This window comes from Patella vulgata, chromosome 5 (assembly GCF_932274485.2).
Source record: "Patella vulgata chromosome 5, xgPatVulg1.2, whole genome shotgun sequence".
Classification (NCBI taxonomy): domain Eukaryota; kingdom Metazoa; phylum Mollusca; class Gastropoda; family Patellidae; genus Patella; species Patella vulgata.
The window spans coordinates 71,770,768-71,796,201 of NC_065883.2; the positions used below are offsets into that span (position 1 = coordinate 71,770,768).

At 35.1% G+C, this 25,434-nt stretch overlaps 2 protein-coding genes across 7 annotated transcripts in view; one reads left to right on the forward strand and one right to left on the reverse strand.

Moving 5' to 3' along the window:
* Nucleotides 1–5,748, forward strand: part of LOC126821917 (apoptosis-stimulating of p53 protein 1) — a 126,755-nt gene extending 121,007 nt beyond the window's left edge. For all 6 annotated transcript variants that reach the window (XM_050550536.2, XM_050550537.2, XM_050550543.2 and 3 more), the window contains 4 exons: nt 346–479; nt 1,176–1,342; nt 2,006–2,205; nt 3,056–5,748. In XM_050550536.2, coding sequence (XP_050406493.1) covers nt 346–479; nt 1,176–1,342; nt 2,006–2,205; nt 3,056–3,088 — 534 coding nt within the window. In that variant the 3' untranslated portion in view covers nt 3,089–5,748. The remainder of the gene's footprint in view (nt 1–345; nt 480–1,175; nt 1,343–2,005; nt 2,206–3,055) is intronic.
* Nucleotides 5,749–9,057: 3,309 nt separating this feature from the next.
* LOC126821623 (26S proteasome regulatory subunit 10B) lies at nt 9,058–18,188 on the reverse strand. Its single transcript, XM_050550084.2, has 11 exons — nt 17,978–18,188; nt 17,261–17,340; nt 16,884–16,923; nt 16,336–16,456; nt 15,199–15,313; nt 14,118–14,267; nt 12,756–12,941; nt 12,052–12,172; nt 10,493–10,573; nt 9,693–9,764; nt 9,058–9,271 (listed from the first exon to the last, which is right to left on the reverse strand). Exons 1-11 carry the CDS (start codon nt 18,075–18,077, stop codon nt 9,153–9,155), a joined length of 1,185 nt encoding a protein of 394 aa, XP_050406041.1. The 5' UTR covers nt 18,078–18,188; the 3' UTR covers nt 9,058–9,152.
* Between the last annotated feature and the right edge of the window lie 7,246 nt (nt 18,189–25,434).

Here is a 25,434-nt window from a genome sequence, read left to right on the forward strand (position 1 = left end):
AGTCAACTGGCGTGGTTTTGATTCCCCATTTGTAGGTGACAAGGAGTAGGGTTGCCTGACCAATCTCGTGGATTTTCTCTGGGTCCTCCCACTGCTAAAGATCCCTACGTACAAGCGAATTATTGAAATAAAATTGAACCATGTGTTAGTCCCGAAATGACCTACTTAGTGTCGAGTGGAAGTTAAACCCCATTTCTCTTTCTCTCTTTTATGTACAATGTATAAAAGTTGTGATGTATATTATATATTTTATGAATTTTATGTACTAAAGTTGTGATGTATATTATATACTTTATGAATTTTATGTACAATGTATAAAGTTGTGATGTTTATTATATATTTTAGGTAACTGATGTTAGTGCCCCTAATGATGAGGGTATAACAGCTTTACATAACGCTATATGTGCTGGTCATTATGAAATCGTCAAATTTTTATTAGAGTTTGGTTGTGATGTTAATTCTCCTGATAGTGATGGATGGTAAGTTTTATAAAAGATTTATTTTCAAAAAAGTCTTTGTTTTTAAATCCAGTTATAAGACTAATATTCCAGAATTCTGAGTTTCTTTCGACAATACACACACAAGTAATCCAACTTTATCCAAAGCGGAAGATTACTATTGGAATTCGATATAAGAGCAGGCTGTAGCACCACTATCCGGGTAAAATTTCCCTCATAACACACTACATGGCTATGCCCGTTTTCATTAGCCCAGTCGGAGCAGAACAATAGGACATTAAACCCCATTTCATTTCTCTTATAGCACATTGTATGGTGTATGCCCTAGTCCGGAGGCTCAGCGCGGGAGCGTGTCCATCAAATGGGCACAATACGATACCGAGTGGTAATCGGGGTCAAAGGTCAAATGGTAATGGGTTCATTTGCACTGAAAGTGAATGCGCGGTCATTCTTGTATCATGAAAATAAGCTGAAATTGATCGAAAGTAATCACACTTTCAATAAAAATGTAAACTTGCTAAATTCACCGTTGTTCTTTGTGACCCCAGAGGTCAAAAAGTTGGGTCTGGTTTTGTGCCCATTTGAGGGACACCCCCCCGCGCTGAGCCTCCGGTCTACCCATCTTCATTAGCCCAGTCGAAGCAGAACAGTAGGACACTGAACCCCATTTCTTTCATTTTATTAAAGTGTAATATTTTGTGTTGTTGTATTTTTCAGGACACCATTACATTGTGCTGCATCTTGTAATAATTTACCCATGGTAAAACTACTGGTAGAACACGGAGCGTGTATATTCGCCACGACAATCAGTGATCAAGAAACAGCGGCAGAGAAATGTGAAGAAGATGAAGATGGTTATGACGGATGTTCTGATTATCTTTACAGTAAGTAAACTAATTTGATATACTGCTTGTAAAGTCTGTTTCCAACATGGTTTCTCGTCAGTGGTGCGGGACGGAGGGCCTGAATGGGATATCCTCGTCTTCGTTAGCCCCTTTGGAGCAGAACAGTAGGATGTTAAACCCCATTTCATTTCATTTCATTTTGTAAAGTATGAGTCGAGTCCCAAGTAGATAACTTTAGTGTCGAGTTGACATCTCCACAAAGCCCAAGTCCCCCTCAAGTTGCCGTATTCATCAAATGGAGTCAGCAATTCAAGCCAAATAAGGCAAGGTGAATTATGCTCCCTCTCTGCGACTTGAGGCCTAAGTGCTTTGAAGTCGAGAGTTTTCACGACTGCCATGTCTGAGTCAAGTTTCTAGTCAAGTCGAGTCGCAAGTTGGGTCTTTGATGTGACTTAAGTTGAACTTGAGTTCCCACCTTTGGCTGCTTTTAATCTATTAATTAATTCAAGCCGAATAAGGCAAGTTAGAGTTGTGCGAGAGTTTTCATGACTGCCAAGTTTGAGTTGAGTCTCTAGTCACGATAATATGTCGAGTTGCAAGTTGGGTCTTTGATGTGACTTAAGTCGGACTCGAGTCCCCGCCTCCGGCAGCTTTTAATCTATAATTAAACACTTATAACTTTTTTTTCTTTATTTGTTTTAGGTGTCCAAGAAAAACTTGGTATAATGCACAATGGAGAAGTTTGGGCGGTTTTCGATTATGAAGCTACGAATGGAGATGAGTTGACTTTTAAGATGTGGGATAAGATGATAATATTACGTAAAGGAGATGAGAAGGAGAAGGAATGGTGGTGGGCCAGATTAAATAATAAAGAAGGTTATGTAGCCAGAAATCTTCTAGGGGTACGTTTACATTTTATCAGCCCTGGAATTAATGAGGCAGGTTGGTTGGCCGAATGGTTAGCGTGTGTGTGCTGTATCATAAGGTCTGTCATTGAGTCAACTGGCGTGGTTTTCGTTTCACCGGTTGTATGTGACAAGGAGTTGAGTTGCCTGTCCAACCCCGTGGGTTTTCTCTGGGTCATCCTATTTCCTCCCACTGCTAAAGACTCCTACGCGCAAATGAATTATTGAAATAAAATTGAACCATATTTTAGTCTCGAAATGACCTAGTTTGTGTTAAGTGGACATTAAACCGTATTTCTCTCTCTCTCTTCTCTCTATACCTGACAAGAGTTTGATACCAGTGTTGTCTGAGAAAGTTTCTCAGTATTTTCTGGAGTGGTTTCCCCTTGCCAGTGGTTCAAGATAGAGAGCCTGGCCTGAAACAGTGTTGAGTTGTTTGAATTGCACAAAAAAAACAAGGTCCCTGGATTTAGGCCCAAACAATTTAATTGTTAGTTGTTGATAAATAAATATCCACTCGGTTTACAATTCAAAAACATACAAATTTGAACTAAAAGTTTTTGCGAAGAGCAATCAAGTATTTGGTTGTTTTTATATTATTTCTTGTTTTTCCGTGAACAATAGGAAGCAAGATTATTGTTATAACATCGATGTACTAATGTTGCCAATTACACACAGAAAAAATAACCTTAAATCAAATAGAAATGAAATGGGGTTTAACGTCCTACTGTTCAGCTCCGAACTGGGCTAATGAAGACGGACATACGGCATACAGTGTGCTTTGAGGCAAATACCAATCAAAGAAGAGAAATGTATATATTTATGGTATTGTGTGTTCTATTTTCAGTTATATCCCAGAGTTCGACCCAAGACTCCATAAAACCTGCAAATATTACCAAAGTTACGAAAGGAACAGACAGACTAGTGCAATATGTTTATCTAGTGTTGTGAAGAAATATATATATTGTCAGTGCTACTCTATATATAAACAGAGACTTAGCTATAACGGACATTTTGAACAAAATAACATATCAGTGCTTGTGTGTTTGAGGAGAACAATGTAGTTTCCATACTAGTGCTAATCTCAAAATTCATCGAAAAATTAGAAGAAAGAAAAATTGTTTTATTTTAAGATGAATTTATTTGTTTTCAATATTTATAGAAAAATACAATTTTCTCTTCTTTGTGAAATTGTTTTTTTCAAAGATTTCCCTAAATTTTGATTTTCATACATGAAATAATTACGTGTGTTAGATCTATATGGAGGTCCTATAGGGGCAAAGTTGACCGGCATATATGGCCGACATGGAGAACCCATGGGACAAACTACCTCTTAGCAGTGATATTATGAAACAGTTTCTGAAATATCAAAGATCTGGAATTGTGTTCCTACAACCCCCCCCCCTCGACACACACACAAATAATACTACAGCTTTATTGACAGCCTGAATAACTCTCAGAACCTTCGGAATTACAGAATTATCTCTGTTGAAATTCTCCAAATAAGGAATATATTCAGTTTTATGAATTCAATGCCTGTGTGTGATTAACGTTTGCGAAGTTAAAAATTATTTCAAAAGATTTGACATCATTAATACTTTTTTTCAACACCCATATATTTCTTATATACTATTTTGTACAATCAGTTTGTATTTTTACATCAAATTTAACATTGACTAAAATTTGAAATCTATATAGTGGCCAGGCCTGGAAATAACGGTTTTACAGGTACCTGACAAAATGTCAGGCACTAATGAAATAGTACCTGACATTTTCACCTTAGTGCCGGACATGTATTAACAATATCAATAAGAAAGACAAATCAGTGCCAGACAAAATGACAGGCACCAGAGGTTTAGTGCCTGACAAAGCCTGCATCTGTGCCTGACATTGTCTGTGACAGGTGCCTTATTTCCAGGCTTGATAGTGGTGGGTAGTCGTCACCGATTACTCTCTTCTAAAGCTACTAGATTCGTTCATATACGAACTGTTCAGACTTACGTGACATTGTGTGACAGGTCCCTTTATTATAATTGTTGTGGATCAAAGTTAAGTTGAAGTCTTAGATGGACCCCAACATCTTTGTATACTTTTAAACTAATTCACTATTGTAGACTTAAACCGTCCATAAAATAAACTTTATTGAAAACTGAAACATTTAGTCCTACATAGGATTTAAAGGGGCATTATGTAAGATTTAGATAAAGAGCTGTCCGTTCTTGCTATATTATTTCAACAGTAGATAATGCAAAATGAATATATTGAAAATTTCATTCAAATTACTTTATTTTAAGCGAAGTTATAACTGTTTGAAGGTTTGACCAGATGTGTTCATTGATTGTAAGCACCGTACTGGTCATTCGAGTCTTAGCCTCGCTTCTCCATTTTTAAATTAAATCATTAAATGGACGAACCGTTCTAATCTACTTAAAATCTTGAACATCCGAGGCATCGAGAGTTGATTAATAAATGTCTAATAATTTATATAACATTTAAGGCCTAAAGAAAGACCTACAATAGGTAGATTTAACTCTTACATAATGCCTGTTTAATTACTGGTTAAAATGTTGAAAGGTTTAACGTTATAAAGTTACAATGTTTCTGATAAGATCTTATAATATATTACATTATTTTCTTATATTATCAATTATTATATATTGATACTGTTTTTATTATCAGTGCCCACAGGGACTTGATGAAAATATTTATAATGATCAAGCCAAATAAATTGTATAAAATTGTCATGATAAGCATTTTCCAAGTCTCTGTGATTAAAATGAATCCGTCACAATACACTTTACATGTAAATTTCACATGCGGCCTTTCAATTATGCGTTAAAATTATCCAGCTTTTCTGATCTTTTCTATTACCGTAATACAGATGCAATAATACATGTATTGTATTCACCCATCATTCGTACTATTTAAACCCTGTAGAGACATCTCCATGTTTTAATAGATCTAACATTATCAATGAATAAATGAATTAAGGAGAAGTCTTTCTGAATACTCCACAAAATATCACTTATTGATATTCTAGAGCCAGTGGCAACGTCCTTGGGCGTCCATTTCAGGGGAACACCCAATTGAAGAGTGAAAATAATTTCCCGAGGCATCACTAAACCTCTGCACAGATCCGATCTAGATCCCAAATTCTATAAAATTTCTCTTATTAAGCATACAAATCCTCTGAGGTCTCTTCAGAAGCCTTTTCTGAAAACCCCACAAAATGTTATTCAGCTATCAATATTACAGACCCCAACTTCTATTCAATGTCTCTTTTTATTAAGGGTACAAAATCCTCTGTGGTCTCTTTATAAAATGTTGACCTATTTATTGTTGTATATTTAAATAAGGGCAATGAGAATACAACTCTTGTCTCTCATACAATTGTAAATAATTTTTCACTATGCAGATTTGGGTTTTTGAAGAGTAATTATTGCAAGATATTTTGTAAATGTTTTTTTTTTTTAAATGTTATTTTGTAAAAAGAATGAATTATTTACTTACAGTAATACAGAACAAATAAATCTATATACAAACATGTTAAACTTGTCTTCTTCAGTTTTATATCTGAATTTTCTGTTGGGTGGTTGATTGGAGCCCACGTATTAGGTCTGTCATAGAGTTTTGTGACATGGAGATTTTCCAACGTGGTTTTCCCTTGTAAGTGGTGTAGGAAGGAGGGCCTGACAAGGACAGCTGTCTAGTCGTTCGGATGGGACAAAAGACCGAGGTCCCGTGTATACATTGGCTTGCACTTAAAAGATCCTTTGGCAGTTGGCCCCATAGCACACTGTATAGCTTATGCCCGTCTTCATTAGCCCAGGATTCCTCGATTGTACGTGACAAGGAGTAGGGTCTACTGTCCAACCTCGTGGGTTTTCTCTGGGTCCTCTGGTTTCCTCCCACTGCTAAAGACCCCTACGCGCAAGCGAATGGTTGAAATAAAATTGAACCATGTGTTAGTCCTGAAATTACCTAGTTTGTGTCGAGTGGACGTTAAACCCCATTTCTCTCTCTCTCTCTCTTATTAGCCCAGTGGGATCAGAACAGTAGGATGTTGACCCCCATTTCATTTGAATCATCGGAATGTTCAAAAAAAGAAATGTCATAGATTCAACAATGATGTAAATGGCGAAAGAATTAGTGGTCTAATTCCTGATTGCAGGCTGCTTAATTGGATTTACCTCCCTTTAACCTAGGGATACAATTCATAATTCGAAATGAAATGGCGTTCAATCTCAAGCTTGTACGTGACTAGAAGTAGAGTTGCTTGCCCAACCTCGTGGGTTTTCTCTGGGTCCTCCAACGCTCAAACAAATCATTGAAATAAAATTGTATGCTTTAATGTTAGTTCCAAAATGACCTGGTTAAACCTCACTGTCTCTCTCGGTCCTCTCTCTCTCTGGTCAGACTGTGCTATGATCTCTGATACCTATTTTTGATAGATGATGCCCAGTTAAAGTCAGAAATGTAAGGCCTCATGTAAGGGTGTCGGGCGGTTTTGAATTCCTTACATAACTCTGAAACTATAACCCTAGCCTATGCATAATTTGACAGACATTTAATACACTCAAAGCCATTAAAAACGCAATGCCTAGTTCCAGTCAGGTACTGCTACTGCCAGGGGAACTGTTGGAACACGTCAATGTCAGATCAGCCCTCAAAACAGTCCGAAGGCGTCTGGCTGCTCTTGGATTACGCTGCCGTCGACCTTACCAAGGTCAAATCCTTTTGCATCGTCATCGACTTGCCAGACAGCAATGGGCCGCAAATCAGGGATATCGGCAAACACACCATGGCGAAATGTCATCTTCTCGGATGAATCCCGATTCAACCTCAGTTTGGGATGAACTTGGTCGACGGGTTCGAACTCAAGGAGTGCCACCACGAACTGTTGCAGAGTTGGCACAGGCACTCCAAAATCATTGGCAAACAATCCCACAGCGTTTAGTGAGACATCTGTGCCAGTTCATGCCAAGGCTACTTCAGGCATGTTTAAAAGCTCAGGGTGGACATATATCCGATATTGACTTCAGCTGACCCCTGCTTTGTTTCATGGTTCTCTGACGTTTCGGTTTTGTGCATTTGTAGTGAATTCTTTCATGAAATTATCCACAGATGCTTGTTATCTCGATTTTGTCAATTGTTATGTACATTTGTTAAAAGTTGTTGCAGTAAATAAACTTTGAATTTGGCATTACGTTTTTAATGGCTTTGAGTGTATTTTCTGTCACAACTATTTTTAAACGGCTGTGTGGTTAATAAAGAAACTGGGCTGCCGATTTTAGCTTCACAAATAATAACTATAAAAGTAGTTACTTTAGCAACGGTATCTGATCGGACTATTATAAAAGAATCAATATGGTATCCAATTATGAAGGGACTCACAACTCAGTATCAAGCCCCAAGGGTTCAATCGCGTTGTTGACCAAGGAAAGTTCTTTGGGATTTTCCAGCGTGGTTTTTCCACGTCAATATTGCAGGACGAAGGTTTTGGCAAGGAACAGGGTCTAGTCGTTCGGATGGGACAAAAAACCTCGCTCTTCTTTATTACCCCTAGTATTGGTGCAGAAAAGTTGAATGTAATTTCATTTCGAATAAGGATTCGTACACCTAGGTTAAAGGGAGGTAAATCCAATTAGGAAGTCTGTAATCAGGATTTGGACCACCAATTCTTTCCCCATTGTTAAATCTATGACATTTCTATGACATTTCTTTTTTTGAACATTCCGATGACCCAAATCTTTTATAACTTCCAATTCAGAGAAATCTTCTGGACCCTCCAAGACGCAAAAGTTGAAACTTGTGCCCAGTGTTTATTTTCATAGGTGAAAAATCCTATTGATTTAGTTAAACATACATTATGCAAGAGCTAAATCTGCCTATTGCAGGTCTTTCTTTAGGCCTAAAATGTTATCTAAATTATCAATTAGATATTAACTTATCCAGACCATAATCAACTCTAGACGGCATCGCTAGCCTGCGATCTTAAGTGGATTGTGAGCCAATTTACTGCATAACTTTCCTTCTCGATTAAACGATTAAATGGATAATCGAGACTATGCTGTTTATTGTACTGACTTTAGTAATGATGACCGAGGCTAGGCAGACATTTCATTCGTTTAGTTTTCGGTTCAAAGTGGATCAATTTGAATGAAATTTTCAGCAAATTGCCTTTACGTTATCTAGTTTTTAACTATTATAGTGAGAACTGCCAACTCGGTATTGAATCTCCCATAATGTATCTTTTAGTTAATTACTGTGGGTTCTGGTCTTTTATCAATTGTAAAATCTTGTAGACACTCTAGATGCTAAAGTTAGTATCTGATTGACTTGAGATTTATACACAGTTGAGCAAGCTATTGATCTTCTACGATTTCTGTTATCAATCCAATGATGACTTTATTAAAAGAAAGATCTAAAAAGGAGTTTAACTTCCACTCGACACAAACTAGGTTATTTTGAACTATCATAATATAATTCACTGGAAGTGGGAAAGAAACTGGAGATTCTGGAACCCCACAAGGTTAGGCAGGCAACATTACTACTTGTATATACAAGTTTGGGATCAAAACCAAAGCCACTTGACTTAAGAAAGAAATGTGGAGTTTAACATTCACTTGACACAAGTATCATGAGGAGTATCGTATGTTATAATTTCAATAATAATTTACTTGGGCGCAGGGGTCTTTAGCAGTTGGACAAAACGGATAAAGTTTGACATACGACTCACTCATCAGATACATGCCTGGTATATAAACTACAGTGAGCTGACTCAATGACAGACTATATGCATTCATTAGACTACTTGGTCACCCAATCTCAGGTTCTAATAAAGAGAAGTTTGACAATAGATGAAATAAGTTTTTATTTACAAATTCAATGTTGGAACAAGACTGATATTAAATATCTTCTAATGATTAACAATAATATAAGATTTAGAGAGGTTTATAATCTAACTTAGATTCTAGTTTCTTGTTATCAGAAACCTTTCTAACAGCTTTCATAAAATCTTCTTCCAAAACAAAGTCTCTCTCAGCTCGTATAGCAAACATACCTAAAACAAAAATTACAAAAATATTATATTCTTTTAGTTTCATTTAAAATCATAATCCGCTAGCAAAATTAGCATAGGGCCTAAGACCAATGTATAGGTTCATCATATAGACTCATTATGATTGAAAAGTCCTGATGTTCAAGACTGAAATATCTATCAATACATTTAAAAGTGAGAGAGAGAAATGGTGTTTAACATCAAAGCGACACAAACTAGGTCATTTCGGGACTAACATCTGATTTACATATGGGTGAATCCAGAGGACCCAGAAAAATCCCACAAGGTTGGAAAGAAGACTCAACTCTCTTGTCACATTGTTTTAAAAGTAAAATGTTTTGTAAGATTACCACACCACAGATATAAAAGATATTTTGAGCCAGGACAGACTGAAAATAAGTTTATTATGGAAATGAAAACATACCAGCTTCCGTACAGACATTACGTAGATCAGCACCATTAAAATCTTCAGATAACTTTACTACAGCTTCCCAATCTATAAAATATAATATACATCAAAAAATGTTTTGTGGGATAACAAATGAAATGAAATTTGATATTTTTCCTAAAAATACAAATGATGTACCGAATTCTGAAATAACTTGAATGCATACTCTTGTAAGAAAAGTATTCTGGTACAACAAGAATACTTGGCCCTGTGTTCACCACTATTTGTTCTTCTATGTTCTAGTTGAAAATAATAAATTGTATATCAAGTATTCTTGTACAATTAGAGAGAGAGAGAGAGAGAAATGGGGTTTAACGTCCACTCGACACAAACTAGGTCATTTCGGGACTAACATGGGGTTCAATTTTATTTCCATAATTCAACTGCGCGTAGGGGTCTTTAGCAGTGGGAGGAAACCGGAGGGCCTGGAGAAAACCCTTGAGGTTGGACAGGCAACCCTACTCCTTGTTACGTACAACTGGGGAATCGAAACCACGCCAGTTGACTCAATGACAGACTTTATGGTACAGCGCGCACATGCTAACCATTCACCCATCCCCCCTCTTGTACGATTAGAACACTCGCCCCTGTGTTCAGCACTATTTGTTCCGCTGTATCTTAGTGGATAATAAATCCAATTGGGTTCAACGTCCAAGTGTTTTGCACCAAACAACTGGTAGACACTGTTCCATGTCAAACCCTTTGTCTGCAGGTATATAATAAATTGTACATCCCAAGTTTTACCGAGGGTCATTAGATTGACAATTAGTACCTACCTATTTCCCCATGTTTAGCTATAGGAGATGCATGAATCTTCAAGATTTCTAATCTAGCTTGTTCATTAGGTAGCTGAATTTCTGAAAATATTCCACACAAAGATAAACAAATTTAAATAAACAATTCATGGACAAGAATATATTTAACAAGCATAAGTTTTATGGATACACAATTACTGCATTTATTACTATGATACTTTTGTCTTTATCAGAAAGAGAGAGAGAAATAGAGAAATGGTTTTAATGTCCACTCGACACAAACTAGGTAATTTCACGGACTAGAATATGGTTTAATTCTATTTCAATAATTTGTTTTTGCGTAGGTGTCTTTAGCAGTGGGAGGAAACCGGAGGACCTGGAGAAAACCCACAAGGTTGGACAGATGACCCTACTCCTTGCCATGTACGAACGGGGAATTGAAACCACACCATTTGACTCAATGACAAGACCTTTATGATACAACGCGCATGCGCTAACCAATCGGCCATCCGACTCTCCCCTCGTCTTTATCAAGTAAACGTAACATAGTATTAAACCCAGTAATTGTGTACCTGTAAAATTGTACCTTGTGTTAATTAATTAAATTACTAATGCCTATCAAAGAAGAATATATCTGCAAGTAATAAAAGTAAAATTTCTATTAGCCCTCAGCTCTCATAATCCATGAATCATTAGTGTCTGTGTTCAGTCTGATTGTTTGAAAGATGGGGTGATAGAAGAAGAGGGGATAAAAGAGGGATGAAAATTAGACGAGAAACAGCAACAATCAGACTTAGACTCGACCTCACTTATTATTTGTCATCATTGGGCTAAGCAGACATCAAAAACATAAATGATAAAAAATTTTCAATACTAAATCCAGTCCCAAAACAATGAATTACAGATACACTCTCAAATTACCACAGATAAACAGCAGTTTAAAAATATTTAATGTATTTCCCTGCTTCATCTCTCGGATAAAGTAAATCTTACATTAATCTTAACTGGAATTTGAAACAGTCTTTGTTCTGTTTCACAAAGCATTTGTAAGAAATTTGAAAGGGGTTTTAACGTCATATTGTTCTGCAACGACTGGGCTGGGCTAATATAGACGGGCATACGCCATACAGTGTGCTATGAGGAAAATTTTTCCCTGATAGCGCAGTAGTACAGCCTACTCTTATATCGAATACCAACTGTCAAGGTTTCTTTTACGTGCTTGCCATTGTCTGTACATGGGACCTGAATGACTATACATTGTCCCTTGCCAGGCCCTCTGTCCTGCATCCCTGACATGGAGGAACCACGCCGGAAAATCCCGATGAAATTTCTCAGTCAACACCGGTATTGAACATGGGACCTCCAAGTTAGTGAGCCACTGTCTTATTCCATGAGTCACCCTGGCTGCAGCATTTGTAAAGGTTATGTAGATGTAAATCAAATATTTTACTATATAACTCCATTGAACGTCTACATAATCTTACTGTATAATCTGTGAAACAGGATCTGTTTCATATCATTGTTAAATGACCCCTAGCTCAGTTTGTCCTCAATTTATATAAAGACGAAAATTTACAAACCTATTTTTCTATCGAGACGACCTGGTCGTAATAAAGCAGGATCTAGAGTATCGGGTCTGTTAGTAGCCATTATCATTTTAACTTGACCTAATGCATCAAAACCATCCATCTGATTTAATAACTGTAATATAAACATTTATAATCAACTTTAGTATGATATATCGAGTACATTTGATTCAATAATTGATATAAACATTTATAACCAAGTTTAGTACGATATATGGGCCTACATTTGACTCAATAATTAATATAAACATTATAAAGTTTAGTATATTAACATCTTTCATTAGATTGAGAGACTGCTTTGTGACTTAGGCCTACATTTCATCAATCCTTTAGCAGACGTTCCATGAATAAAACAGAGAAAAGAGATTCTTTATAAAAAATTTTGCAGCTCATTTTTAAAACTTCTCGAAACTACTACTCCCTAGTCCGCCTGAGTCATACTAATAGAAATGAAATGCAGTTCACAGTTATTCATGCGCGTGTCCGATAGATTGAGGAGCTAGAGGGTTTAAATGGCCCAGTAAATGTATTATCAATGTAAAGTAGATGGTGCAAGGGCCAGACAAGGCATTATTAATCCATTTCTAACAAACAAATGTTATTTTTCATGTTCAAGTTGATGATGAAAGTACCCGATGTCTAACTGGTAAATGTTGCTTGTCATGTTAAATAGATTTACTATAATCTAATATTTTTACCTCCATCAATGTTCGTTGAATTTCTCTGTCAGCGGAGGTACCTTCCGAGAATCGTCGACCACCGATAGCATCAATCTCATCCATAAAAATAATACATGGAGCATGGTCTCGGGCAAAGGCAAACATTTCACGAATTAATCTGGCACTCTCTCCGATATATTTATCAACTATAGCACTAGATACTACCTACAATATCAAGTAAAAGAAAATTATCCAAAGGGAAAGAAATGACTTATAACAACATGGTTGCATTATGAAATGAAATGAAGTGGGGTTTAACGTCCTACTGTTCTGCTCCAACTGGGTTAATGAAGACGGGCATACACCATACAGTGCGCTATGAGGGAAATTTTGCCCTGGTAGCGGCACTATGGCCTACTATTATATCAAATTCCAACCGCCAAGGGTTCTGATACGCGCATGCCAATGTATACATGGCACATCGTTTTTTTGTCTTATCCGAATGACTAGACAGCTGTTTAAAAGATTATTTTACATACAGAACAATAATATTACACACTCTCAGCTCTCATAATCCATGAATCATTAGTGTCTGTGTTCAGTCTGATTGTTTAGAGTGATGAGGTGATAGAAGAAGAGGGGATAAAAGAGGGATGAAAATTAGACAAGAGAAAGAAACAATCAGACTTAGACTCGACCTCACTTATTATTTGTCATCATTGAGTGGATAATATTGTCTGTTTTCATGAAATGGGGTTTAACGTCCTACTATCCTGCACCAACTTAGATAATTATAAGAGAAAGGAGAGAGAGATGGGGTTTAATGTCCACTCAACACTAACTAGGTCATTTCGGGTATAACATATGGTTTAATTTTATTTCAATAATTCACTTGCACATAGGGGTCTTTAGCAGTGGGAAGAAACCGGGGGTCCCAGAGAAAACCCACAATGTTGGACAGGCAACCCCTACTCCTTGTCATGTATAAGCGGGGAATCGAAAACCAAGCCACTTGACCCAATGACAGACCTTGTGATCCAATATGCACGTGTTAACCATTCAGCCACCCATCCTCCCATTTCTGCCTACTCTTTGTCAAATTCCACATGTGAAAGGATCTTTTATGTGCACGCCAACTTGTACACAGGCTCTTCTTTTTTTGTCCCATCCAAATAACTAGACATAAATCCTCTCAAGTCCCTCTATACTGCACAACTGGCAAGGGGAAACCATGCTGACAAATCCCCAGGAACTTTCTCTGACAAAACAGGGATCGAACTGGGACCTGTCGGTCAATGACTCAGGGCCATACTTAGTGAGACACCAGAGAAAATAGACAACAGGTCAATGCTTCAGACTATATATAAAGTTTACATAAATTCTATAAGATGTTTGACTTACCTTTAAGAAGTTACAATCTAGTTGACTAGCAACAGCTCTAGCTAGTAGAGTTTTACCTGTACCAGGTGGACCATATAATAAACAACCTTTAGGTGGTGTAATACCTACACGCATAAATAATTCAGGATTTAATAATGGTAACTCAATAACCTGTAATACATTAAAAACATTCACGTTGTATTGTTAATAAATAAACAAGAAAAAACATAATATTACTTTGAATCTGAAATGAAATGGGATTTAGCGTCCTACTTTTCTTCACCATCCAGGCTAATGAAGACAGGCATATACATACCATACAGTGTGTTATGAGGGAAAATTTGCCTGGACAGTTGGGGTTCCGCCTACTCCTCGACAAATTCCAAAGCCAAGGGTTCTTTTTACGTGCACAAGGACCTGGGCTTTTCGTTCCCAATCACACAACCAGATGCTGTACCTTGTCCAACTGCTTGTCCTTTATCGCTGACAAGGGGGGGAACCAAGCTGGAAATCCTAAAGAAATTTCTAAGACAAGATTGAAATCAAACTCGGGACCAGTCCCTTACTTATTGACTTCCATTTCAAATCTGTATAAATTTTAAACACAATATTCTACCCACTACATTGATTTAAGAAGCATGATTCTCGGTTACCAAAAATTAGGGCAGCATCCATCGAGATTACAGGCTGGTACAAAAAATTTTTTTTAAACTAGTATATCATCCTTTTAGCCCTCAGCTCTCATAATCCATGAATCATTAGTGTCTGTGTTCAGTCTGATTGTTTAGAGTGATGAGGTGATAGAAGAAGAGGGGATAAAAGAGGGAGGAAAATTAGACGAGAAAAAAGAAACAATCAGACTTAGACTCGACCTCACTTATTATTTGTCATCATCGGGCTAAAATATGATTAAGACTTAAGCTGTACCAGTCAGAAAATACAATTTTAGAATGAGTAACAGAAAGAGAAATGAGGTTTAACCTCCACTCGACACAAACCCGGTCATTTCTGGACTAACCTGTGGTTATTTCAAAAATTCGCTTGAGAGGAAACCGGAGGACCCGGAGAAAACCATTTTAGAATGACTGAACAATATGTTTACCTCTCGTAACTCACGGATTTGTTCAGCTAATCCACCAATTTGATTAAAACTAACACATCCAGGATCTTCAGCTGACATATTATACACTAATGGATCTACTTCTCTAGGTAAATGTCTACAAAAACATAGAAAAGAACTGTCAATATAAAGTCTACAAATAAAAAGTCTCAAATTAAATTCAGCTTTTTGTAAAAAAAAAACAATTTTCTGGTAACAATTTTAAAATGTAATTTTATGTGTTACTTTTCTGCACCAAACAGGCAAGTTTTAAAAAGGTGAATAATGTAACATTTAGGTATAGAGCCGACAGTTCTCGTAAGTGGTTCAAACATTGATAATGAAAAGGGAATATGTTGAAAATTTCAGTCATATTACTTCATTCTTAGCCAAGTTATCCCCGTTAAAAGAACAGTGTAGTCTCGATTGTGATTGCTACCTTATCTGATTATCGTCTTGGTAAGTTAATAAATGTCTAATCAATAATTTATATAACATTATTTAAGGCATAAAGAAAGACTTGCAATAGACAGATTTAGCAATTGAATAATGCCCCATTAAGTCTGGCATACACCAAGCACTGTGCTATCAGGGAAGTTTTGTACAGACAACAGTACTACAGCTTACTCATTTTTTGATTTTCAACTGTTAGGGGATCTTAAAGTGTTGCATTAGATGATTTTCACTGCCAGACCCTCTGTAATGTTCCACAAACACTGAGAAACCAGTACAATACTGATTGAGTCAGCCCATCATAAATATAAATCATTTAAGCTTTTATAAAACTTTAAGTATAGTGATTGTAAACAAAATACACATTATGTTATTTGTTTCTTAATTCTTTTCTACTCTTTTTTAATACAAAAACATAAAACAGAGAGAGAGAACGGGGGTTTAACGTCCACTCAACACAAACTAGGTCATTTTGGAACTAAAACATGGTTCAATTATATTTCAATAATTTGCTTGCGCGTAGGGGTCTTTAGCAGTGGGAGGACTACTATTTTCTAAAACTTGCTATTATACTTTAAGTATAGTGATTGTAAAAAATACACATTATGTTGTTTGTTACTAAATTCTTTTCTACTCTGTTTTAATACAAAAATGTAAAAGATATAGAAATTTATTGAGTGTTTTTACCTCATGATTGTAAGTGTTGTCATGTCTAATGCTACTCTTGTTCCAGATTTTAATTTCGATTTATCCAGTTGTCGTCGACATCCAACAACATATCGCGGTCCATTTGTAGCTTTTACAATAACTGAAGATACATGTACAAGATTTATGACAAATATTAAAGATCATCATTTTATTCACAGAGAGAGAAATGGGGTTTATTTTAACACTTAGACACCAATTAGATCATTTCGGGACTAATATATGGTACAATTGCCATTAATTCACTTGATTTTAGTAGGGTACGGGAGAAAACCCACAAGGTTAAGCAGGCGACCCCACTCCTTGTCATGTACAAGCTTGGGATTGAAACCATGCCACTTGGCTCAATGACAGACCCAATGATCTAAAGCAGTCACATTAAACCACTCGATCATCCATCATCCCATATTACTCACAGATCAAGAAAACAAAAAGCTAAATAAGTTTACATTTAAACTTACAATATTTTTATCTACATAAAAAAAACCAATCTTTTTTCGACAATATCGTAAACATATCCACTAACTTACATTTTTCCTCAGTCAACTGTTTTAATACTTCCCCAACAATCTGAAAAGGAATGATATTGTTTGTAATAAATTCTAATATAAAATCTGTTCCATAATAAAAACATGACAAGGGCTAACCCTTCAGTTTATTTACAAGTCTTGGCATACTATCATTTGATTTACATTATAATTTCAAACTTTAAAAAACATTGAACACATTTATAGTTTCTATGCACAATGGATACTTTAATGATAAGATCAGTTATATTCCTTGGAAAAAATATGTTGATAATCATAGGTCAAAGACCCTGACACAACCTTTTGAAAACTTGATTTAGTGACACAACTGGTTGACAATATAAATTAGGTGATTACTACATTTAAAATGATCTAAATACCTGTCCAACACTCTGTAAAGCTTTTAAATCATTTTCAGATTTATCATACTGTTTTGTCAGATCTTTTAACATCTCTCTCACTGAAATAAAATAAAATTGTAATGTTAATTTATTTATATGAATGGTTTCTTTCGATTTTTTACACTGGCTTTGATTGAAGTAATAATCAGAAAAATATCATTCCACTGAGAAAAAAAAACAAAACACAAAATTTAGATTTGAATAAACAAGTAATATAACAAGGTTACTAGGTTGTCATAAAAAGAAGGTAAACTGTAAACTAAGATACATCTGGATCTGGTAACACTACTGTATCTGACAATCTGTGATGAAAGTGCCAAAAATAGGATCTGGTCTTTCTGATCTCACGATTTATGGACCAGTATAAATAGCTATTTCAAAGGCTAGGCCTAGTTCAGTTGTGAGAGTCCACTTTTTTTTATTCAGATTATATTAGTCTCCTGAATTATTAGAATAATAAAGACAATTTTAGAATTTATATTTATGGATAATTGAAGACCTTGTTGTTGTGCAAAATCCACTGTGTACTCCATGTGGTTGAGGGAGTAGCCTATATGCAGTAAATTATTGAGCGTCTACTTTCTTGAATACTATCTTATCTTACAAATATTCCTGTGGCTGTGAGTTTACTGAGATGAATATTCATATTGTTATAATATTTTTTTTCATTTTCGGCGTGTTTGTTTTTTCACTTACTCTCCTTCAACCTTGCTTCTAATTCTTTATGTTCCAATAATTTTTTGCGGTAATCTGCTAGACCCTTTTCGCGGACACTATCTACAGCCGGGGTCGTCATTTTTGACAGAAAAAGTTGATATTTTGCCGAGTAAAAATGGAATTATTTCGGGATGTTCGGCAAATTTGTGACTTGCAAATTCGACCGACTTTATCTTCCTCCTCCACTGAAAATCGTTGAAGGGGAAATAACTCATAAACGCCTTTAGCCAAGGCAGACAACTCCAAAAAACGCACAATTATGCAGCAACGTTTTCGCGGTTTACCTATTCATCATGTTTGAAAAAAAAAAGTACAAATGACTTACAATAAAATCAGGATCCCAAATCCAATTCATCACATCAGGTGAAAATGTATTCTCCATAATTATTATTTAGAAGGAAATTCCGGGAATCCCTTCGCTACAACTTTGCTAACCCCTCACTGTGGTGTGATCTGTCCCTTTTTAAAAACGAACAAGCCATAAATCACAAAAAAGACTGACGTGCAAACATATCCCATTGGTTCATTTTTCATACAAAGTAAACCGTATGAGATTTATTGTGCTGGCTAAAATTCCATAAGTTGATTAGTGTCAGATAATTCAGCCCAAAGCCATTCACGCCATCTTTATTGATAGATAAGAGGATTAGTGGCTTTCATCTAAATGGTTATAAAACTGACAATTATATATCTAAATTGTAAATTAATGAAGGACAAAGCCCAGGTTTCATTGTTAGTGGTTTAAATCATTAGACCAAAATAATACATCTGGACATTAGTTTAAAAAAATAAATAAATAAAACCCTTAGAATTGTGAAAGTCTTTTGGATAATTTTTTTTTTTTAACCATGGTAATTTTTTATAGGATAAAAAAAGAGCTCTTGAAAGACATAATTAATTGATATTCATTTTATTAGATGAATGGTCAATTTGAAAATCTGCTATATAATTTTACAGTACTGTTAAGAAAAATAGAGAAGCAGAGAAAACAATTGAGTATTATTATCATTATGTAGGCTAGACAATATTTGAACAATAAAATATAGTTAAAAGTTTATACACTACTGCTATAATTAGTAAGGCTAGATGAAATAAGATGGCCAAAGTTATATCTAGAAAAGCTTTGTTTCAACGAAACAACACCGAAATATACATATAATTCAATCAAAGCTTTTCAATAACTTGAACTTTTCATGAGAACAAAAAGAGGAATTAGATCAAATCTAGACTAGGCTATTTTAATACTAACAAGAAACTACATTTTGCTAATAGAATAACCCTCAGTATCCTGAGCGGTATTGTTTCATTCTACTCAACTAACCCCTTGGGTACATTCACAAGGGAGACATGGACAGGTGACCCTACTCCTTGTCACGTACAACTGGGAAATCAAAACCATGCCAGTTGACTCAATGACAGACCTTACGATACAACTTTTACATCTAAACTTAAAACTTTCTTATTCCAAGAGGCTTTTAATTGTTGAATTCATTTTAAATCTTCACCATATGTATTTTATAGATATTTATATATTTATTTTTGTACTGATTTTATAGATATTTAGTTTCTTACTGTTTCTATAATTATTATTTTTTACTGATTTTATATTTTCTATACATGTATTTATTGTAAAGCAAACCTGAACAAGTATGTGGAAGATAGCGCTATATAAGTGTTGTATAATAATAATAATAATCATTCGGCCACCCCCACCCCATCTGTGAATGGGACCAGGGATTAGTGAAGTAGAACGGAATGATACCACTGGAGAAACCAGGGATAGATAAGAAGATTCTCATAAGAATTTAACACTAATAAACAACGAAAACAAAATTCTACCATTTAATATTTACACACTTATATATTAAATCTAAGTTAAATAATACTAATTCTAAGATCTAAAGAAAAATAACAAAAATTTATAAAAAGAACATTAGAATTTGAAGAGAATGTGCAGATAAAAAGTTTCAAGATTTCAGCAGGTGAGAAAAGTGATTAACAATGTAATTAACAATGTAATTATTTTATTTATTATACAAGTTTTAGTCTACAAAAATATTACAATTAGTTTAATATGGAAATAGAATAAATTATATTATTACCAGTATATTAAATTAACCAGACATGATGTATTCCTGTCTTCATTAGCCTGGATGGAGCAGGCGATATCACCTCGGTGGAAGCGGACGTAAAATACAACTAACTCACACAGGAATGTAGGACGTTAAACCCCATTTTATTTATATTAAATTAGATACTAGAACATGTTCCTGGGGTAAAATGTAAAAAAGTCCTATCCAATAGTTAATATATAATAAATAGTAGTTTTTGAATAGAGCTAGAAGGTCGTTTCTCTAAAATTGATCTGTTAAGACTTTGTAACTAACTGGGCTGGGAAGAATCATTAAGATTTTGTGCTCTCATTAGGCCTTAGGTATACAGCTAAAACCCTTATTTCCAAGTCTGGCTGTCATTAAGAAAAAACATCAGGGTAGTGTAGCCAATGATAAACAGATTCTAGTGCTTATTATAAAGATGGTTATACATTATAAATGAGACATAAGTCTATATCAATAAATATAACAGCGACAAAAAATGGTTTAATAATGCTTTAGGTTTAAATGATAGGGGTTATAAAATGTAAATGCAGAATGAAAAGCGACAAATAATTATTAAGTTTTAATGAATAAAATACAGATGAATATGAATTTGTATATATCGGCTGTTATAGAATATTAAGAAACACAGTTGTTTATAACAAATAATAATCACAATAATTTGTATATACCGGTATTGGTTGTTATAGAATATTAAGAAATGCAGCAGTTTATAACAGATTATAATCACAATAATTTCAGCAGTATAATTATTTACAAATGTAAACAAATTTAAAATCTTATCTGATGTTTCAAAATCAAATATATAAACAATTTTAATTAAAAATTCAGAAATCAATGCATGAAATTATACATTTTGTTTTTAGGCGCAATATGGACATGTGTAACGAAGTAAATAAAGCTAATGAATAACAACCTAGTTTGGAAATGTCTTTTATATTATACAGAATAAAATATCTATAATTTAGTTTATATACAGAAACATTAATTAATAACGCAACTGGGACCATCACTGTACTTTACATTCTTTTGCGTCTTTGTCTTCCCCCTCTCCTGTTTGATGTACAGGTCGTCGCAGGCTTTTTATTTCAGGTGATTTGCGTAAACTCAGCGATCTTTGAGGGGCACCGATTCGTTTAACCAATTCATCTTCTGGTCGTGTTTTCTTGGGGCTATTTGTTATGGTGGATAATGCTTGTGCATTTGTTATCTGAAATAATAAAGGAATTAAGAATTAAAAATGCTTCGATGTGCTTGATACATTGGTCTTATATTCTGTTTCTTGTTTTTCACTGTCCGGGCAGTCAACAAGAGTTGTCACATATTTTTAATTTTTTCGGTAATGAAACATTTATAATACATTAAAATCTGATTAAGAGTAACAACTCAATTAAGTAATTATCAGAAAACCATTAGATTTTGTTTGGTTTTTAAAAAGTTCTGCCCCATGCTAACGTTTAGTATACGAAACTTTTAACATCATGGATTTAGCTGTTCAAGTCATAAAGATTCATTGAAAATCAATATACTTGTTTGTCTCAAGACCTTAAACTCTGTGTATCAATCTGAAGTCAATAGGATGATAACTTTAGCCTCTAGAGCGTCACAAGATTTTGCAAAGTGATCAAGGGCCATAACTTTGGCAGTAATTATCCGAAATCGTTGAAAATCAATACGATTCTTCATCTCAAGGTCTCAAACACTCTGAACAAGATATTAGCGATTGAATTTTAGGCCTAGCCTCGATCATCATTACTAAAGTCAGTACAATAAAAAAAACATAGTCTCGATTATCCATTTTTGGATTTAATCATCAATGAGCGTTGAGCAGCAGATCAGATTCAAATCTAGTGGCCTCAAACACTGTGTATAAATTTAAAGTCAATCGGATATTAACTTTAGCCTCTAGAGCGTCCACAAGATTTTGCAAAGCAATCAAGGGCCATAACTCAAGTAGTAATTATCAGAAATCACTGAAAATCAATAGGCTTCTTCGTCTCATGACCTTAAACACTGTGTATAAATTTAAAGTCAATCTGATATTAACTTTAGCCTCTAGAGCGTCCACAAAATTTTTTGAAGTGATCAAGGGCAATAACTCTGGAAGTAATTATCGAAAAATCGTTGAAAATCAATAGGCTTCTTCGTCTCATGACCTTAAAAACTGTGTATAAATTTAAAGACGATTGGATATTAACTTTAGCCTATAGAGCGTCCACAAGAAATTGTGTACGCCGGACTGACGGGGGCGACAACAATGTGGGCGTATAAGAACTAGATAATGTAAAGGGAATATACTGAAAATTTCAGTCAGATTGCTCCACTCTGAACCAAGATATTAGCGATTGAATTTGAGGCCTAGCCTCGATCATCATTACTAAAGTCAGTACAATAAAAAAAACATAGCCTCGATTATCCATTTTTGGATTTAATCATCAATGAGCGTTGAGCAGCAGATCAGATTCAAATCTAGTGGAAATCCGACACCTAAGATGACATCGAGAGTTGATTATGGTCTGGATACGTTAATAAATGTCTAATTAATAGTTTATATAACATTTCAGACCTAAAGAAAGCTCTTACATAATATATATTTAATTTAATGTTAAAAAATTTGATATTTTAGCGAAAAATGACACTGACACATCATTACTTTACGGCAGCAAGAGGGAGACAGACCTTGTGATTTCATGTGTATACGCGTTAAACCACTACCCCCCCCCCCCCCCCATGCCAGGACACTAGAAGAAACCTACTGGATAAAAGAGATGAATTTACCTTTTCTGTTTTAATTGCTGTAGATCGTGTGAGAGGTTGAGCTTTAGGTAAAGACGTATTCGGTGGTTTTAATCTAGACGTAGCTTGGGGTAAACGTCTTGTACTTGTAGAGATTCCAGTCTTTTTTGTACTTTCGTCAGCTATAAGAATAATTCATTCATTATATATTAACGATAAAATATGAAGTACAATTATATTCTAGAAATATATGATGGGGCAAGAAAGAGAGAGAAAGACGTGTTTAACCTCCATGAGGGAAAATATCTATGTGACATGTGCAGTAATTAATGAGGGTTTTTATTTGATATTTTTTAAGTGTCTGAGAAACAGAATATTTTTATAAATGGCCTTAGAGGGAGAGAGAAATGGGGTTTAAAGTCCACTTGACACAAACTAGGTAATTTCGGGACTAACACATGGTTTAATTTTATTTCAATAATTCGCTTGTGCAATGACTCAATGACAGGCCTTATGATACAGTGCGCAGGTGCTAACCATTCGGCTATCCAACCCCCCATAAATGGCCTTAGATTTATAAAACAATAATGAAATACAAAGACAATCCCAACATTTAAGTTTAAAGTTGCTTATAATATTGGTTGACTAGTTTGATCCAATTCCCTCAACCGTTTATACAAGTTGGAAGTTAAAACACCCTTTCCCTGTTATCGTATTAAGGACAAATGATAATGATAAGAGAATGCTTGACGAAATGTTGTACTAAAATTTTTCTACACAATTTGTGAATGTCTTACAATTTATTGATCTCATTTCATCACTGGGTCGGGATCGTTTCGCTTGGCTACCCATTTCATCAGCTGCACTTTTCCTTTTTCCTGTCTTCACCTCTTTCTGTTCAGGAACGGGTTCAGGAACGGCAGATGGCCCTTGGGGTAATTTTGATTTTAAAGATGTCTTACAAGCTGGAGCATTTTCTTCTTTTTCTACTGATTTTCTTTTTCTCAAAGAATCAATTTTATTTGATTCAGATTGACTAGTGTTGGCTTCGGACGTACTGCTCGTGTTCAAAGGCGTAAAGTTATATTTAGCCGTTGATCTTGTGGGACGTAACTTAGAACCACTGTTATTAGTTGCTGTGGCTAACTTACTGTAAACGGGAGGACGTATCTTTGATTGTGTAGAAAGGGGGAAATGAGTTACTTCCCTTTGTTTAGCATTATTGTCAACCGTTTCACTGTCTTTTTGAGTTTTTTCTACAGATTTTTGTAATTTTAATTTAGAAATGGAAGATTTTTTTCCGGGGGTGGTTCTATTTTGGGGCGTTGTTAATTTCTGTTTGTTGGCAGATGAAGGTTTTGGAGAGCACGGTAATTTAGATGGAGTTTTTTGGATTTTATTTATTTCTTTAGATTTTTCTGTTGGCTGTTCGACGACTGCGCCAGTTGTTAAAGGTTTTTGCTCCCCTTCACCTTTTTCTGCTACCGTGTCTGCCGCATTTGGGTCTATTCCTTTTAATTTCTTTAAATGGTATGCTGTAAAATAAATGAAAAAGTTATAATAAATAATTTGTAAACAGTTAAAATCTTTTAAAATGAAATTTAATGTCCTACTGTTCTGCTCAGTCCCAGCTAATGAAGACAGGCATACTCCATACAGTGTGCTATTAGGAGAATTTTGCCCCAACGGCAGTGCTACGGTCTACTCCTATTTCAGGGAATCTTTGTTGCAACATTAGGGGTATACAAAAGACCTTGCTTTTTTGTCCCATCTGAATAACTAGACACTGTTCTGTCCTGCACCAGGGGAAACCAGACTGAGGAACTTTCTCAGTCCACATTAGGATAGAACCCGGGACCCCTGGTCAGTGAACCAGTGCCAATGACCTATTAAAGGTACATTACGTAAGATTTAGATAAAGAGCTGACAGTTCCCACTGTAGCTAAAAAATAGATAATGAAAAGGGAATATGTTGAAAATTTCAGTCAAATTACTTCATTCTGAGCAGAGTCATGGCCGTTTGAAGAATAGTGTAGCCTTGATTGTCATTACTATAGTCGTTACAATAAGAAACAAAGTCCTGATTATTCATTTTTTAATTAAATTAATAACTGCCAACTGCGTTTAAATCTGTTGAAAATCAAAAAATTCCGATAATTTAGAGAGTTGATCCATCGCTTCATGTGAATAAATGTCTAATTAATGATATTATATAACATTTGAGATCTGCATTGTTTAACCAACTTTTTATACCTACTCGTATACGATGTTGGCAATTCTTTAGACCATGATCACCCTTGAATACAGCACAACATGAAAAAATAGAGCTGGCTACAACATACTTCTATTTACAAAATTAATTACAGGAGATTTGATTTTGAAGACATTGACTTACATAAATTAGCTTTCTGTATTTCAAGTTTCATTTTAGCCTTTTCAAGTGCAGCTTTTTCTTTGGTTAATTCTTGAAAATTGACCATATATCTTTCAACTTCTTCTGTTTTATAAGCTAACTGTTCCTGTAATTCTTTTACTTTAGAATCAACATCCTACAATATAACATTTTCATACTATATAAGTTCT

Bases quoted from the DNA above. Each gene is read 5' to 3' on its own strand.
- LOC126821623 (XM_050550084.2), bottom strand. From the start codon at position 18,077: ATGACGACCCCGGCTGTAGATAGTGTCCGCGAAAAGGGTCTAGCAGAT. The intron at 12,173-12,755 runs GTAAAAATATTA...TTTATATTACAG, and splicing joins TTCAACGAACATTGATGGAG to TTATTAAATCAGATGGATGG. The intron at 9,765-10,492 runs GTAGGTACTAAT...TATATTTTATAG, and splicing joins AGCTAAACATGGGGAAATAG to ATTGGGAAGCTGTAGTAAAG.